Here is a 17,764-nt window from a genome sequence, read left to right as displayed (position 1 = left end):
AGGGATGTGAGTGAGCCTGTCTTAAGGAAGAGAGGGGCTGGGGCAGAAGATGGGGTGGAGGGCAATGCTGGCTGGGCCGGGTGACCACACGGGCCTCATGGGCACAGGCAGGAGTTGGGAGCTTTATTCTAAGTGAGCTACACAGAGTGCAGTATCTTTTATTGCTTGGATATCAAAACACACTCACCTTGCGATGTCTAGAAGGACAAGCAGTGGAAAGTCTCCCTCCAGCCCCGGCCCAGCCATTCAGTTTCCTCCCAGACATCCAGTGCTCCCCTCCACCCTTCCAGAGGTCTCCACATCTGGGGAGCGGCACTGGGAGCCTCACATAAGCACGCTGAGGTAAGTGGAGCCCTTCCTGAGACTCAGGACACATTCAAGGGTGACAGTGGAGGACAGGCTTTTATTTTTTTATTTGTATATGGTACAGTCTTTGTGGTAGCAGAAATGTATGCACAAAAAACAATTCAAATAAGAATTCAGAGTAAAAAAAAAAAAAAAGAATTTATCCCAAAGGACATTTAATATACATGGATTTCACAGCTGTTCTGTGTCCCTGCCCCAACGCTCCACATTCGGGCTGCTGTCTCCCATCAGAACGACCACGGGAGGGACACTGGGGAGCAGCGGCGGCAGGGAGAGCTGGCCTCAGAGCCGAGGCCAGGGTGTCCCTCTCCCCACCTGGCACCAGGGGCCTCAAAAGGCTTCTGAGGGGCCTGGGGCCTGGGGCCTGGGCCGGGCACAGCCATGTGGCAGAGCCCCCAGCTCCAGGCTGAGTGGAGATGGACAGGGAAGGCTTCAGAGGGCAGGACAGAGCAGCCCGCGCCCCGCCAGGAGAGCAGCCAGGTGGGTGGAGGCCTGTGTGTCCACGTGTCTCCCCGACCCCCCGGCCAACAGTTGGCTCTCTGCGGCCTCGGGGTTAACAAAGCACATTTGGTTAGCAGGCTTGACAGGGGTCGCGTCCAGTTAGGGCAACAAGGAATGGACGGCAGGTACGGAGGAGCCCCATCCACCCTGACCTCTGGGGATGACAGCTCGCACCCCGCATGGCTGGGCAGTCTGCACCCAGCCCTGGACCAGGATGGCGAGGGAACCACATTCAGGGCCTCCAGTCAGGCCGCAGGGCGAGGCCATCTGCCTCTGCCCAGCGCTGCCCTCAGGAGTGAGCGGAGTCTATACGCAGTTACCTGCAGGGAGCCTGGTCCATTAACATCCTGCAAAGGCCAACGTTAACCCCAAAAGGCCCCTGCAGGAACACTCTACCTTGCCGTTCGCCACAGCTAACCAAAAGCTTCAGGCCCCGAGTAGAAAGCGCCTTCTCTAGATTAGGAGGAGGCAGGCGCTGCACTATTGCACTACTGTACTCTAATTCTGCTTCCCGGTCTCAGGTCAGGGTCCTAGTGGAGTCGTAAACAAGATATGAAATAAATGTTACTCAATTTTAATACAGTCTTTCGTATCATACACGTGTGTTCGGCAGCGAGATGTCCACGCCTTCTTGCCACAGGCACAGGAGTCGGAGCACAGCGGGGCCCTCGGGCTCGGCCGCCCACAGCCCAGAGTGGAAGTGTCTGAGGTCCTCCCGCTGTCACACCCCAAGCTTCCTCTTCTGGTCGAAATAGGCGTCGAACCTCGCCTGGGCATACTCCTAGGAGACAGAAGGGAGGGGGCTCACCAGGGGCTCCCGCCCACCCCACGGCACAGAGCAGGGCGGCGCCCAGCTGCTGCGGCTCCCAGGAGCCCTCTCCCGCTGCCGGCGCCGCTTGGGCCTCACCTGCACCTTGAGTGTCTGCAGCCTGTCGGCTGGGCCAGCCCAGCCCTGCCAACCAGGCAGAGCCGGGACTCCTGTCTACGTGTCTGGCACCACCGAGGTTCACGGTCTCACTGACCCTGAACCCTACAGACACTGATGAGAACAAAAGGCTCCTCCTCCTTCAAAGCACAAAGCCCCCGGGGCGTTAGCAAGTGGAGAGAGGAGGTGAAAGAAAGGGACGAGCGCTGGAGGGAAGTGAGACCCTGTCAGGCCACCACATCCCTGGGTCTGCTCCCCGCCTGTCCGTGAGTAGGGGACCACAATCTCTTAAGACCCCTCCAAATTGAACAGTCTGCAGTGCTGACTGCCCAGAAGATTACATCATCACTTAAAAAAAATGAACGTTGAGGTATAACATATACCACAAAAATGAACTCATTTTAAATGCACAGTTCTCGCCAGTGCTCACGACCGGCTCACCGCCAGCACTGCAATCATGGTCAGCAACACCTCCGGCACCTCGCTGTCCTCTCGGGGCCTCTCTGCAGGTGAGCCACCACCGATCGCAACAACACTGTTACGTAAACATCACCATCCAGTGGGTACCCTTTCGTGTCTGGCTTGTTGCTGGGTTACGTCCGCTCACCGCTGAGCAGGCTCCCATTCTGTGGCTCCAACACTGCGGTCATCCGTTCATCTGCTGTTTGGCATGGGGGCTGTTTTCAGTTTGGGGCTATTAAAAATAAAGCTTCTGTGAGCATGTGAATACAAGTCTTGGTGTGGAAAGATGCTTTCGTTTCTCTTGGATCAATACTAAAGAGAGGGACTGCTGGGCTATACGTAAGTGGTGTTTAACTTTTTAAGAGGCTGTCCAACCGTCCTCCACACTGGCCACCCATTTTCACATTCCCACCAGCAGCATATCCTAGCCAACGTTCGGTACTGGCAGTTTTTAAAGTTTTAGCATCATCATGGGTGTGCAGGGGATCTCGCTGGGCTTTAGTCTGCATTTCTTTTATGACTCCTTATTAAGCAGATGAAAAGATGCTTACTGGCCATGTGTTTACCTTCCGAGCAGTGTCCAGATCTTTGGTCCATTTATAAAGTAGGTTGTTTGGTTTCTTGCTTAGTTGTGAGTTCTTTATATATTCTAAATACAAGTTACCTTTAATCAGGTACAAGTTTGCAGTGTTTTCTCCCAGTCTGTGGCTTGCCTTTTCATTTCCTTATTGGTGTCTTTCAAAGAACAAGTTTTACATTTTAAGTCCAAGTTGCTGTATTTTTTTCTTTCATGGTTAGCGCTCTAGATAACCTAAGAAATCTTTGCCACAGTCCCGAAGCTTTTCTTGTTTTAGCTTTTACATTAGGTCTATTATCAGCTTCAAGTCAATTTTTGTGTATGGTGTGAGTTCAAGATTCATTGTATTTTCCCATACGGCTTATCCAGTTGTTCCCACATCATTAAAAAAAAAAAAAAAAAAAAAAAAAACCTCATCCTTTCCCCAACGAGTTACCTTAGCTCTTCTGTAGAATACCAGTTGCCAGCATGAGTAAGAGTCTATTTCTGGGCACTCTATCCCAGTCCATTTGATTTAGATCTGTCTCTACACCAATACCACACTGTCTTAGCTACTGTGCTTGGTCAGTCTTGAAATCAGCTAGCAGAAGTCTTCCAACTTTGTTCCAGCTTTAGTGTTTCAGTGATTCTTAGGGCCTGTGTGTTTTCACACACAGAATCAGCTTGTGGTTGATTTCTACCAAAAGCCTGCAGGGATGCTGATGGGGATCAGAGAGACTCTACAGATCAGTCTGGGGAGAACAGACAGCTTGATGCTAAGTCTTCTAAATCCACATATGTGGTATCTCCATTTATTTGGGTTCTTTTAGTAATGTTTCATAGTTGTCAGTGTGCAGATCATGCACGTACTTAAAAAACGTTGTCCCTATGTATTTCATAAATATCTTTTAGGCCATTGGAAAGACAAGCTTTTTTTCATTCACAACTGTTTCTAGCACAGAGAAATGCCACTGGTTTTGTATACTGACTTTGTATCCTGTGACCCTGATAAACTCACTCAGTAGTTAAACAGCTTTTCTATTGATTCCTTTGAATTTTTTCATGTACATGATCATGTCACCCATAAAATAAAAGCAGTTTTTCTTCTTCTCTTCCAGTATTTTTGCATTTGATTTCTTCTTCTGGCCTCCTGTGCTGGCGAGCGCCCCAGCAGCCCATGGAGGAGAAGCGAGCGTTCAGCAGGCTCTGAGTTCCCACATGTGCCCTGGACCTGGCTGACGGGGTTCCCCTCTGTCACTAGTTTGCTGAGACTCTTTCATAGGCAGTTTCGGCCTTTCTCAGATGCTTCCCCTGCAGTCACTGAGACAACTGTGTGATCCTTCTCCTTTATTCTGCTAATACAGTGAATTACACTGATAGGTTTTCAAATGTAACTATTAATTTTGCATTCCAGGGATAAATGCCACTTGCTCATAAAATATTATCCTTTTATATATGTTGGATTTAATTTCAATATGTTGATGCTGGGTTTTGTGCCATGTTCATGAGGAGCACAGATCTGCAGTTTTCTTGTAATGCCTCGGTCTAGTTTGGAATCATGGCAAAGCTAGCCTCGGAACACGAGCTGAGAAATGATCCCTCCCACTTTAGTTTCTAAGCGTTTGTGTAGGACTGGTGTTGTTTCGTGAGGGTCACCAGGACCTGAAGTTTCTTCTCTAGGAAGGTTTTTGATTATGAATTCCATTTATTTAATAAATACATGGCCATGTCTTACTTCAGTTTTAGTAATTTGCATCTTCCAAGAAACTCGCACATTTCACGCACGTTGTTGGACCTGCTGGCGTAGTTGTTCACGACACTCTTATCCTGTCAGCGTCTAGAGAGTCTGCAGTGACACCGTCCCTTTGTGTCCCCCTGGAATTGGCAGTGTCTGTGGTCTTTTTTTCTTGTTCAGTACAGCCAGTTTATAAATACTTCTGTTATCATTGATTTTCTCTATTTCTTGTTCATCTTCTATCTCAGTGATTTCTGCTCTTATTTTTTATTCTACTTCTGTTTACTTTGGGTTTAATTGGTTTTTCTCTTTCTAGCTCCTCAAGGTAGAGGTTTGAGAACTTTCTTCTTATCCAATACAAAGCCACACGTTTCCAAACACTGCTTTGGCTCCATCCCACAGATTCTGGTATGCTGTGTTTCCATTATAATTCAGTTCGAAATATTTTCTAATTGCCCTTTTAATTTCTCCCTTGATCCAGGGTTTATTCAGAAATATGCTTTAATTTCCAAATAACTGAGGATTTTCTAGACATCTCTTGTGGTGGTGGTTGCTGACTTCCCCCTGAACTGCGCTGTGCTCAGAGGACTTCCTCTCTGGTAGTTCAGTCCTTTTCAGTCTGAGGCCTGTTTCCTAGCCCAGCATGCAGTCCAGCCTGACCAATGCGCCACGTTCTCAGAGAAGGGTGTCTGCCCAAAGCTGCTGGGGCTCCATCAGTGCCCATCGGGCTGAGCCGGTCCTGGCTACATTCTGATCTTCGTCCTTCCTGCCACAGCGCTTCCTGGGTCCGCTCGACAGGAGGAGTGGTCCGTCTCCTTGGTGACCGTGCCCTCTTCCCTTTCAGTTTTGTCTTACGTCTTTTGAAGGAAGACAAGTGCGCACACATTCAGGACTTCCTGTGTCCTCCAGGGGAACCGATGCCTTTGTTACTCTGAAATGCCATGCATGATCTTTGTAGGACTCCTCTGCTGAAGTCTACTCTGTCTTAGAGTAGCATGTGCCCATGACTCCAGATCTGCTCTAAAGATCCAAACTTCCACTTCTGCCTAATGGCACCTGTGCACTACGAACCTTCTGCCCAGCAGCAGCGATCATCCTCACAGAGGACTGAGCAGGATAAAATGAGCCAGTCACTCTCCACCAACTGTTCTCCCTACACTTCTGTGCACCCCACCCCAGGACACACACCCCCTCCCCCATTACAGAGCCGCAGAGGCTTCACTGAAGTTAAAACAGTGTCCGTGTCAAGGATAGTTCTGAGGTTAGAATAAAAAGACAGCCTGGTTTGGTATAAACTTGCTACAACAAACGGGGTGGAATTCAGTCAGCACCAGCTTCCAGCTCTAAGTTGGGTACTGGAGGCCAGAGGATGGAGCGGTGACAGATGAGAGAAACAAGGCACAGCAGGAGCCCCCCACGCTCCTTACTCGGTCTCCCTTGTGTCAGAAGGGACTGAGGTCAGGGGCTGGAGCTCCAGGGCCCAGGTTTCCCCATTCCCCATCAGCACCACAGGACCACACAGCACTTCTCTGGAGCAGAGAAGGCAGGACCGCTGGCCCTGGGAGCGAGGGCCACCTCCAAAGACAGACTCAGCACTACCCACAGCATCAGTGAAGAAGACTTAAATGATGCGGCCTTTCTTTCCCCCTTGCTGCCCGGGGGCACCCGCTGTCCTGGTGCTGGTCACCTGGTTCAGGCACTCAGAAGGGAACGAGTGACCCACTGTAACAAACAGTCATTTACTGCCAAGCACTCACATACACTGAAGCATTTTTTTCCCCTGGGAGTAGGAGAGAAAAACCACCCCCAAAACATACCATGTACCCAAATTCAATGGATGAAATCTTGGCCTGTACGATGGACCAAAGTCCCCAGAAGAAATGGGACGCAAGGGCAAACCTGTAATCACAAAAGCAGGAAACGGACATGAGATGTGTGGTACCAGCCAGAGGACCGATGACGGCATCTCCTGCCAGCTGGACATTCTGCCTCCTCTGGGAGCAAGCCTCTTGCCTTAGCCAACTCAGGAGGATGGGAAAGCGGGAGACCACGGCCGTCCGCTCCCCACCTCCGGCCAGCGGCAGGTGGGCCTGCAGGTGTGAACACGCTGTGCCGCCACCGGACTCCGGTGGGGGCACGAAGCCCGGGCTGCACGTGGGTGAGCGCGCGGCGGCCAGCGAGAGGAGGAAAACCGCCTTTCCCAGGAGGCAGGCCCTCACCCCATCCCTCCTCTCTGGGAAGTGAAACACCACCGCAGGGTGTGGGCCAGGTCACCAGATACCTTTGGGCTTCATTCAAATGAAGATTAAGCTCTAATTTAGGAGCACAGGCTTCAGTGCCTGCACCAGACCCGACTTGTTTTCCTCACCATCCCTGACCCACCAGATTCCCCTGGTGCTACACTGTCTGTCTGAGTCTCCTCCACCTCCGTTTTTCTCTCTGCATCTGATCAAGAACCAGAAGGGAAGATCTAGGCTGCAGCGGAGGGAGGGGCCGCCAGGGTGGCCGCGCACTCGGTGAGAGGAGCGTGGGCGCTTCTGGAAACCACGGGGGGTGATCTGTGGTGAGGGAGGCGGGCCACAGTCACCCGAGCTGTCACTGCTACCAAATACTCTCACAGAAGACCCCAAAGACCAGGAATAACCGTCAATAACATTGACTAAAGAGATGAGTGAATGTGAATAAACATGTCTAGACCTTTGAGGAATCTGGAAGTTTCTCAGCCCTGCTTTGAGGGCTGTTGAGAAAACAGTTAGAAGCAAGACTCAGAAGCAATACACACAACTTTAAATTATTTTCTGGGAGAGACCGACCATTCGACAGCACCCCTGCCTCCAGGAGCACCAGGGACAAGACGGCACAGGCCCTGGTGGCAGCAGCCGGGCAGACGAGTCGCACCTCCACCCATGCGCCTGACCCTGAGCACAGGCCCTGGTCTCCTTACATGCTATGTGCTGGAATCTGAAGGATCTGAACTCACTCAGCCACGTGGACAAGAACCCAATGTTCTACTGCTGACAGAACTGCAGACCTGGAGATGCATGGTTACGAGGAAGTTCCGAAAATACTCATATTTGCAAGGAGGCGGCCCAAGCACACTCTAGAAAGAGGTAAGCTATCGTTACAAATCAACAAAGGAAAAAAATTACCTATTGACTTCAAGCAACATTTCTTCTTCTAAAATGGACTTTTCTTCATTACTGAGGTTTTCAAATTCATTTTGGAATGCAGCCAAGTAACTGGAAATAAAATGGAGCTTAAAGAAAAAGTAATTACGTTAGGGTCAATGCCGGTTAAAAACAGACGATGTCAACAGCTGTCATGAGGCACACACACCTACTGTGACTCTTTGGGACGACGCTGGAGAAGCCGGGAGCCCTGGCGGGGCCTGCCCTGCTGCTGGCCCAGGGGCACGGGGCCTAGACGCTCACCCACCTGGCTGGGGTACTAAGGAGTCAACTCCATGCCATACTGTTGGCCAGACAAGTGTGGGAAACCACTACTTCCAGAAAATGTAACTGAGGTAGAATTGTTTTTTCTACTCCAACCCACACCTGTGTTTTCCACTGTCTGACCGCAGGGCGGGGAGCGCCCACGTCAGACCTGCCCCAGCCTGGCCGGCGTTCCACACAGCGCTGCCCCCCGGGCACAGGCATGAGGCCCCAGGGTGTCCCTTGTTCGTCAGGAGATGCTCCCTCCAGGCAGGAGCTGCAGTGCCTTCCACCTCTAAGCTGCCATGACTGTTTATACACTATGTCCACAAATGGGCAATGTCTACCTCCGGTCTGGAGAAGACACAGTTAACCCTAAGGGTCCACAAGGTTGTGCATTTAGTTTACACATGAACTGAGATTTATGAACTCTCTTGTTCTTCAATATTTCATGCTATAGCAAAAGGCAACAGAACACAGCAAACCAGTTTGTTTGCTTTTGTAAATAAGAAAACAACTGTCGGTCGTTCTTCCCTATGAGAAACCTTGCTACCTGGCTCCCTGGTTGGAATGCCAAGACCCCATCCATCTTCCTGCTCTAAAATCGGCTTTCTCTCTGACACCCACTCCACCACCAGAAAGCATCATTCAAGTTCAAGCACTGTCCTAGGTGTGGGCCCTTAGATTCTGAAGTAAACCTGGCACAAAAAAGCCGACTTCTGATACCTATGAAATTCTACAAACAGGCAGCATTCTGAGCACTGGTTTCTGCATAGTAACTCACTCCGCACAACAACAAAATAGTTTTGGCAGATGAGAAAACTGAAGCACAGAAACAGTCAGTAGGTTACAACCTGTAATGGCAGATCTGGGATTCAAATCCAGGCAGATTCGTTTTTAAAACCCATGCTTGAACCATCATACCAGGTAGTTTAATTTCTGGGAGACTAACACCAAATGCTGAAGTTGGCAAGTAAAGACAGAATATCTGGATAGACTGAAATCCTAACAAAATGGTAATTAATGACCCTCCTCCAAAAGTTGTAGGCCCAGATGGTTCTACGGGCAAGGTCTAAGGTCTACCAAACGTTCATATATGACATCACCCTATGTAAATTTGTTCCAGAAAATAAAAAGGGACACTCAACTCATTTTGTAAGACTAGTATAATTTTTATTCCAAAAGCAGATATGAATAATTTTTAAAAACGAACAGTAAAGTACTGTCTCACATACATGCACAGATAAAAAACTGCGTAACTGGACCCAACAGAGCATTGCAAAGTAACACAACTCATTCAAATAGTTTATTTCAGGAATTCCAGGATAGATTAACATTTTAAAACATCTCATGAAGGGACTGAAGAGAGAAAAGCATGAGATGACCCCAGTACAGGCAGACAGGTGTCTGATAAAGACCAACACCTATACTGATTTCTAAAACCTCTCAGAAAACAGGAACGGAATGCCCTACAGTGTAGGGGGTTCCACAGCCCTGCCTTCAACTGACATGACCTCTGCCTTCTTCCTAGAAAGCTCCCCCTTACTGGTTTGAGAGTTCTTGCCTCTAGAGCTGCCCAGTGTTTAGAAAAGTCTGATTTCTTCTGAGCATGGCAGGAACCTGTATGGGTACCTGAGGACGGCTGTGTGTCCTCTTCCCCAGGCTCTCCCACCCTTCCTTCTCGCAGAGCATGACCTTGAGGTCCAGAACCTTCCTGGTCACTGCTCAGGATACACGCAAGGTCATCACGGTCAGTCTGAAGATGTGGTCAAGAGAGTTTGGGCCTGTTTGGGCCTATTTGGTCCCCACAGCAAGTCTGCATTGGAAGGAGAGCTGCCCCTGAGCATGGCCCCTGTTGGAGACTCGCCCTGTGCTCAGATGGGTGCTCGAGAAGCATCCCCTGAGGGGGCTACAGCAGCAACTGCCCGCATTCCTGTCCTTGCCCCTCTGCCCCTGTGGACGCCTCTGACCGGGTAGGGCTTCCAGGGGAAGAGCCTTCCATGGCAGGGCCGCCGAGCACGGTCGAGCCGCTGCTCCGCAGCACAGGCTCGGGGAGGCAGGCATGGGCCCCTCTCCCTGGCCTGTTGGCTTCTGCAAACTGCCTACTTATCCTCAACCCAAGGCTTCAACGGTGGCTGCAGGACGGACTGGAGGGGTTCCTGGGAGGAGATCCGCGCAGAGTCACTGGACTCCCATAACCCAGGACGGGGGAGGGAACTGTTAACATCGCCACAGCTACTGAACTGTGGTGCCCAGACCAGCTCTGTCTGCACAGAGCGAAACAGACAGAGGAAAGTTGGTGCTCCCCAAAAAGAAGGCCAGACAGCAGAACAGAGGCTGCGCTTTTGGGAAAAACCTAGAAGGAATTACAAAGGAGGCTGTGCTCCTCTCTGACTGAACACAGGTTATCTCTGGTGCAGGGATTTTAAAAATCTGGACCCAAATATCAGGTCTGTATTTTGACACAAAATAACATTTTAAAGCAAGAGGGTTTGCTTAACCATTTCACAATTTAAAAGGGGCACTTTAAAAATGAAGATGTAATCAACCCTAACTGTAAAACTGACTCATGTAATTCACTCATCAGCAAGTACACAAGCAGGACCACCTACCTGTTGCTTCCTGGTGGGATACTTCAGGATGTTTGCTCTGAAAAAAGGGTACTTCTCATAATTATAATCGTACATCCATTCACAGAAGTGATTCCCAACGTCGAACCCCCTGAAAAGGAGCAAGAGGCACAGACGATGAGCCGCGCAGCCCACGGCCTCCCCGAAGGACCAGACGAGCACGACAGCTCTGGTGGCGGGACAGCCAGCTAGGGGCCCCCGGAACCCAGCACCCGAAGCTCCCAGAGTATGCCTGACCCGTGGTCTGGGGCAACTGTTCAGGAGCCCCATCCTGCAGTCAGTGCTTCTGGGAGAGGAAATGACCTCTGAAGCCAAGAAAAGGCCAAATTCTGGATCCTGATGACTCACACCCCTGCCCCCCGTAAGACAGCCAAGGACAGGCTGGGCTGGGACAGGAAGCGCCAGCTCCAGGGGAGACGCTTCCTGCCTAGGTGGTACTGGGACGTGTTCTCCCCTATCGTTGTTTCATACACACACTGAAAACAATGACAGAATACTGAAATACAAACATTTCACTTTGACGTATTACCTGTAATTGTAACTGCTGTATTCAAAGTCGATGAGCATCAGTTTCTGTTTTTCAGAATTCTCTCTGCCTTCCAGCAATAAGACATTGCCTGCAGAAAGGTTTGGACATCACGACCTTTACTCTGGGCATGCTCTGTCATCAAAGGCGCAGGTCCTCCAATGGCAGGGCCGAGAGTGGTTCTGACCCTCCCAGGAAATCCTAATCACACGGTGAGAGCAGGCGGCCCTACGTCCAGGGAGAGGGCGCCCGGAGCAGTGCTGTCCCCCGACGCCCGGCCCAGGAGCCCACTCCCAGCAGCCAGGAACAGCACGGCCCTGGGCTCTGCAGGGAAGGAGGACAGGCTCCCCCTGTTTTCTGGGGCAGTGCTTCCCACGTTTCCCACGTGGGGCACAGAGGGAAACACCTGCTGGGCGCACAGGGGGCTGGCAGTGGCCCCAAGTGGGAAGCTGTGTCCTGCTGTCTCTGCCATGAGGATGCCAGGGCCGAGCCAGGCAACCACGGGTTCCGGGGCCCACCCCGGGCCCTCCCCACTTTGCCCTCAGTGGGCTCCCCCCACAGACAGCACTCCTATGACCGGATTTCCCCTTGAGGCCGAATTCTGGGCCAGAAGTGGGCTGGCCGGCCTACGTCCCGAGACCCCCATATTCTCGGGGATGTGCAGCCCCTGGGGGCTGGCAGGTGAGCCTGCCTGTGCTAGTTTTTTGGCCCTTCTCTCTCCAGGGTGTCTGTAGGAGGCAATTTCAAGGCCTGTCAGCACATACCTTCCATTGCTGGGAGCCAATAAAGGGAGAGCCAGGGACACAACCAACTTACAGCCCCCACCTCCCTCTGTCCTTCCCGCTTGCCGCCATCATGGACTGCTGCCCTCCCTCAGCCCCGTCCGTGCCGTCTGCTGTCATCCGCCAACACGCGTGGCTGTGGCCCCCTGGCTACACCCTGTTTAACTCCACCTGCCCAGCAACAGTCCGCTAATTAGCGAAAAGTATTTTGGCTCAAATAACATCTTTATGGATGACAAGTCTTCACCAGGAACTGTTCTCAAAACTAAAAGGAAACTGGAAAGCCTGGGAAGGGCCCACCGGTGGATCTCAGCCGGCTGTGCCGGGCAGGACAAGGACAGCAAGGCAAAGCCAGGCGCTGCAGCAGCATCAGGGGCAGCCGAGCTGGCTGCTATCTCTGATCAAATTGTTACGTTTGAAATCACATCAGGTAAAGTTTGGTTACAGTAAGGGGTACAGGATACTGAGTTGTCTAAAGCAGAGAAACCCGAAGTGATTAGCAGCCCGCAAACCGACGCTGGGAGAGCAGCGAAGCCGCACGTGCGGAGGGCAGGCGCGGAGCCAACGGAGGCGGCCGCCTCACTCTAGCACGCGATCCCAGAACATATATTTACCGAAGGGAGTTAAACGCTGAACAATTACGTGACAGAAAGTTTCAGTCCTTCATCCCAGCTCTCACTTTAGCAAGTATTCTCAGATTTTTTTCTTACAGAAATGGGATGATACTCTACATGATATTCTAAAACTTTCTTTTTCCTCTTAACGTATCCTGGAGCTTGCTCTGTGTAAAACCCTACCCTCCTTCCCTTTCTGGTGCTACAAGCCTCCGTGGCACGGCTGCACCGTGACTGTGTATCTGGTCCTCTCTCTGTGGGCACCCGCATCTGTCACACCCACTGGAAGCGGTGTTCTCAGCAGACACACAAACCCCGGCTTCAGCACAACAGGCACAACTCTTACCTTCCTGACAGTCGTTGTGACAAAACACAACTGGAGATGGAGTGGATTCAAGTAGTGATCTGGGAAAAGAAGGTTTTGCTCTTACTGATGAGACTTATAATTAGATGCTCTCTCCACCGGCCCCGCACTGTATCAGTGCCCCAAACCAACCCATGGCCCAATATGAGGTTTTCCCCGGAACTCTGAAGATGGCCGTGCCGTGGTGACAGCTCCAACCAGGAATACCCAGGCTGGGCACGCCCAGCGCCCTCCTGCCACCAGATCCCCACACACACTCTCCCCTTCCAGAGAGCTCTCCTCAGAGCCGTCTGACTGGGGGCCCCAGGCAGAGTCCCCCGTGGGTCTGTTTCGACCTCTGGTTTCCTTCACAGCTATTGTCACAACTTGTATGATTTTATTTACTTGTTTCCTCTCTCTCCTAACAAAAGAGAAGCTCCTTGAAGAATGTGTTGGTCCCCATTTCCTCAGCACCAATCAGGATGCTGGCACAGCAGACTCAGGTATCTGAGTAATTAAGGGGTAAACTCACTCTGACCTGAACACCCTGTACCCTGGGGACACCAAGGCGTAGCCTCTACTCAGAAACCACTGTCAGATTTCTTACTCCATCCCCCAAAGCTCGGGCTGAATGGCTCCCCTCAGCTGCTGACGCCCCCTCACCCCTGCCTGCCCCCACGGTTTTTGTTTTGCTTTGTTTCAGAAAAAACCTCCCGCCCTAGTCACCGGTGAGTGCTCCGTGGAGCGTGCCTTCCTGGATGACCAGAGAAGAGGCAATGCTGTGTGTGTAAGACTTTAAATTCCAGGTGACAGAATAAATCTGTTCAAACTCACCCACAAAGCCAGCGTCAAACACCAGGCCTGAAGCGCAGCTCTGTGATGTGCACTGAGAGCAGCATGGACATTGTGGACAGACGCACTTACTGCGCCAGGAAAGGACGCAAATACTCACCTCAGGTTTCTTAGCTCCAAAGGCAGATTGTAACTGAGGAATTTGTGGAGCTGCTTAACTTTGGATTCCCCAGTAAATTTAATTCTCAGCACTTGATTCAGATATCTTGCAAAAAAAGAGGGGGAAGAGGATCAATGCTTCATCCCCTGGGGCTGGCTCCTGGGGCTCTAGTTCAACGAAATCGCATCAAACCCGCAGGGCCCCCCACCCCCAGATGGAGGCAAGTGGGAGGGCCTGGGGCTCAGCAAACTCTAGGAAGTGGATTTTCTGCCCTTTCAACCTGTTTGGTAACATTTGTACACTCTTGTTTCCTGGTTTAAGAATTGATTTTTACACGCAGGAAAGATTTATTCATGAGACGAACACTGCCAGTGGACAGCCTGCCTGGGCACCAGTGGAAGGGGAAGGCCTCTGGTCAGCACGGTAAACAAGAGCTGCTCTGGCGCCTCTGGGAGCCACTGATGGAAAGCTAGGCAAGGGCCGAGAGGCCCGACCACTTACTTTTCCATGGTTCCAAAAAGCCATTTTGGTTCCTTATTGAATGGCATCTTCATACCATGAAATCTGGCCATTTTCTCAGCTATTTCCGCAGAAATATCTGGCAAACTTAATTCTTCAGTGTCTAATCGCCGGCTCTGGGATAAAAAAGGGAGTTAGAAAGTGCCATTTATCTAGTTAACCCTGAAGTGTGAGATCACATAATCCTAGGGCGAGAAGCCAGGTTTGTAGGGCACCTAAGTCTCGTCCAGAACACAAAATTCCTTCCGGATAGGCACGGGGCCCACAGACCGCTTCTCAGAGAGGGCCAGCCACTTCCCCAGGTCCATTTTGCTTTGCACCCCTTTAACTGCAAGAGAGTCCTTCTCATGTACAATCATAGCATCTACGGTCCTGCCCTCTAGTCTCTCTCCCTGGTACTAAGAGAAGGCTCTCTCCCTGGTGAAAAGCACTGGGTCCTCAGCAGTTTATGATGTGACCGGTGTCCAGCAGGGATACCCCCTTAGACAGACGGCAGGTGAGTGGAGTGCTCAGTGCAGATTCTCACCAGACGGGGACATCTCCCCTCCACCGTCCCCTCGGTGCCGACCCGCACCCAGCCCAGCCTGCAGCAGGCTCTTCGGGCAGAGCTGCACAGAGGACCGGCCTGAGGCCACGTGCATGCTGGCTGCCCTCATAGCCCCCGTGGGAGCTCCTACCTCCCTTTTCCAAGCAAACCTCTTCCTTACAGAAACCCCAAGAGACAATCCCAAGCGGTACAGCACAGGGGTTAAGAGTGAGTGTCCCGAGTTAGAGAAACCCCACCTCAATTTCTGCCTTTAATACCCATTTCAGAGCTGCACAGCCAAGGGCTGCCTCCTCTGCACCTCGTGTTCCAGTTTCTGTAAAATGGGAACCAGCATCAAGTCCTCCACGGGGCTCTGCGCTGGGGCAGACGATGCAGGGAGGCCCTGGGCTGTGCCTCACTGGGGGTCCCCACAAAGGCTCACTGCTCCCTTCAACCCCAGAATCCTCCAAGTGTGATGTCCAACCAGGACAGGGAGCTTGGCGTGAGGCAGCGGGACACGGAGGCCTCCTCGGGCAGGTCCCAAGCCCTCACTGGGCTCCGTTACAAAATGCCAGTAATGGGTTTGGCAACGTGGACAATTTAAAGCTAACGTGCCCCAAGATGAACAAATCTTGGACTCCAAGTGCCTTTCTCAGCACAAAGAAACATGAGACTGGCTACCACTCCTGGAGGTCACTGTGCTCATGTGTCCTCTGAAGGATGGCGAAGGGACAAGCGAAGGGGCAGTGCTCGAGCGTAAACTGGGAAATAACACAGGTATTGGGGCCAAGCCAAACGAAATCGCCACTTCTGGCGGGCAAAAACAGCTAAATGTTTGCAGTTTCATATAGTTCGGCCTAGTATTTTAAAAGAATTTTTAAAAAATCTTTACTATGTAGTACACACATATGCGAGAGCACAGAACTTCACACTAGCAGAGGATCAGCTCCACAGACATGACAACCTGCGTGCCATGATCCCAGCTTCCTTATCCACAAGACACCTCCATTATCCTGAGCTGTGTTTGCTGGACCCCTGCCTTTTCTAAAACAGAAGTCTTACCACATGTGTATTTCCTTATTAAACAATTTTTAACTTGTTTTTTATTGGGCTTTATAAAAACAGTGATCCCACTTGCAGTCTTCTGCAGTTTGGTTTTATCACTCAATATTATGTCTCTGAGATGCATCCATGTTATCACTTATAACCACATGAAGTGTTCTGTATTTCCAAAATTCTAAGACCTCACTAACTCATTTGATTCTCAAGCTAAATAGATGTCACTATCTTCACTGGGAAAATTATAAATAAAACTATAGCGAGGTACCAGGGAAGAGACTGGCATACTCTGGTACAGGGAGGTAACACCTATTCACTTAAACAGACCCCCAGGCTGGTGGCTGGCACAGGTGGTGCCATGTGGGTCCCCCTCCCCCATCCTCCAGCCCCCGCTGGACATAGGGTGGTGAGCAGAGCACCCCATTGGCCAGGTGTCCTTGTGCTCTGCACTGTCTGCACAACTGTGCAGGGTGGCCTTGCACACTGAGGCCGCCTGTGGCCAAGACACCACATGAGGCAAGGCATGAAAAGGAGCTCATAGGGGCTGAGAAGGGAGCCCTTCTGCCAGTGGGAACACAGGCCAGCCAGGCTCAGCATCTCCACCTAGACCAGTGGTCACCAGGCCAAGGCGCCCAACACACACTTTACAGGGAGGGCTTGGGGCTCCAAGCCTTCTCTGGGGCGTGGGGGCCGAGAGGACCATGCACACGTAAGTCTAAACAAGGCACGCTGGGAGACGGCACAGCAACACCAAAAACACCTCCGTACAGCAAGAAGGGACAACAGCCCAACTCTTGGAAACAGGATCTGAGCTGGGCTGTGAAACGTGAGAGGAACCCAATGGGCATATGAGGGGAGGGGAGACTCTGAAGTGAGGGAGGACAGCGGGAGACAAGGGAAAGGACAACGGTGGTCCCCTCAGGACAAAGACCAGAGATGTGGGTGGCACCACGCGGTCAGGGCCGAGGCTCTGCAGCAAGCTCTGTATCGAAGGCCGAGAAGTTGAGAGACAAGGTAAGGGGGAGGTTTCAGGGCACGCAGGTTTAGGGGACAACACAAGTTAGGCTGCACAAACAGGCCCACCCGGAGATGCTGCGGGTTCCATTCTGGACCTCCACAATGAAGCTGGTACCACAACAAAGTGAGTCACACGGATTTGGGGTTTCCCAGTGCATAGGAAAGCTATGTTTACTCTCCTGTAGCCTATGAAGTAGCAATAGCCTTACATCTCAAAGAATAACATACATACCTTAATTAAAAACACCTCATCGCTCAAAAATGCTAACCACCACCTGACAAGGCAGGGCCACCACAAACCTTCAACGTGTAAAGAACGCAGGGTCTGCAAGGTGCAACAGAACGAGGGAGGCCTGTGCGTTTCTGATTTGATCTTTTGCAAGAAAGACAGGCTTTGATGTGAATTCAGTAGAAATTTTCCTTTTACTTCTGTGATACTACAGATCACGTTTCGGACCATGGCATCTCGGGCTCCCGCGGTGACGAGACAAAGCCCCATCCTCTCTCCAGGGCTCCAGTCTCCAATATATCTTACCGGGATAAATTGCTCCAGGCGGCCTTGGGGAAAGATGCCGAAGAGCTTTGGGCCCAGGGACCTCTCTGCGAGGATGGCGAACATCACGCTCTCCAGAACCATGGCCTCGGCGCTCTGAAACAGATGGCAACAGACCAGATGTTTACTGAGTGCTGCCCACGTGCTGGCGTCAAACGCTCCTTCCCGTGGGCAATGTCACCTACTCCCACAGCAACTCTATGCCTGGGCGTGATCGATATTATTATTCCCACTTTTAACATGAAGAAGCAGACTTGTAAACTGCAG

At 51.3% G+C, this 17,764-nt stretch overlaps 1 protein-coding gene across 3 annotated transcripts in view; it reads right to left on the bottom strand.

Moving 5' to 3' along the window:
* Positions 1-383: 383 nt before the first annotated feature.
* The window catches only part of CHKA (choline kinase alpha), a 55,505-nt gene continuing 38,124 nt past the window's right edge, over positions 384-17,764 (bottom strand). For all 3 annotated transcript variants that reach the window (XM_031448602.2, XM_064492055.1, XM_064492056.1), the window contains 9 exons: positions 17,480-17,593; positions 14,325-14,458; positions 13,824-13,928; positions 12,875-12,933; positions 11,136-11,223; positions 10,589-10,697; positions 7,695-7,801; positions 6,363-6,444; positions 384-1,648 (listed from right to left, as the gene is read on the bottom strand). In XM_031448602.2, the coding sequence (XP_031304462.2) occupies positions 1,589-1,648; positions 6,363-6,444; positions 7,695-7,801; positions 10,589-10,697; positions 11,136-11,223; positions 12,875-12,933; positions 13,824-13,928; positions 14,325-14,458; positions 17,480-17,593 (858 nt within the window). In that variant the 3' untranslated portion in view covers positions 384-1,588. The remainder of the gene's footprint in view (positions 1,649-6,362; positions 6,445-7,694; positions 7,802-10,588; positions 10,698-11,135; positions 11,224-12,874; positions 12,934-13,823; positions 13,929-14,324; positions 14,459-17,479; positions 17,594-17,764) is intronic.

This window comes from Camelus dromedarius, chromosome 12 (assembly GCF_036321535.1).
Source record: "Camelus dromedarius isolate mCamDro1 chromosome 12, mCamDro1.pat, whole genome shotgun sequence".
Classification (NCBI taxonomy): Eukaryota; Metazoa; Chordata; class Mammalia; order Artiodactyla; family Camelidae; genus Camelus; species Camelus dromedarius.
The sequence above is the reverse complement of the archived record's forward strand: the minus strand, read 5'-3'. Positions and strand labels throughout refer to the sequence as shown.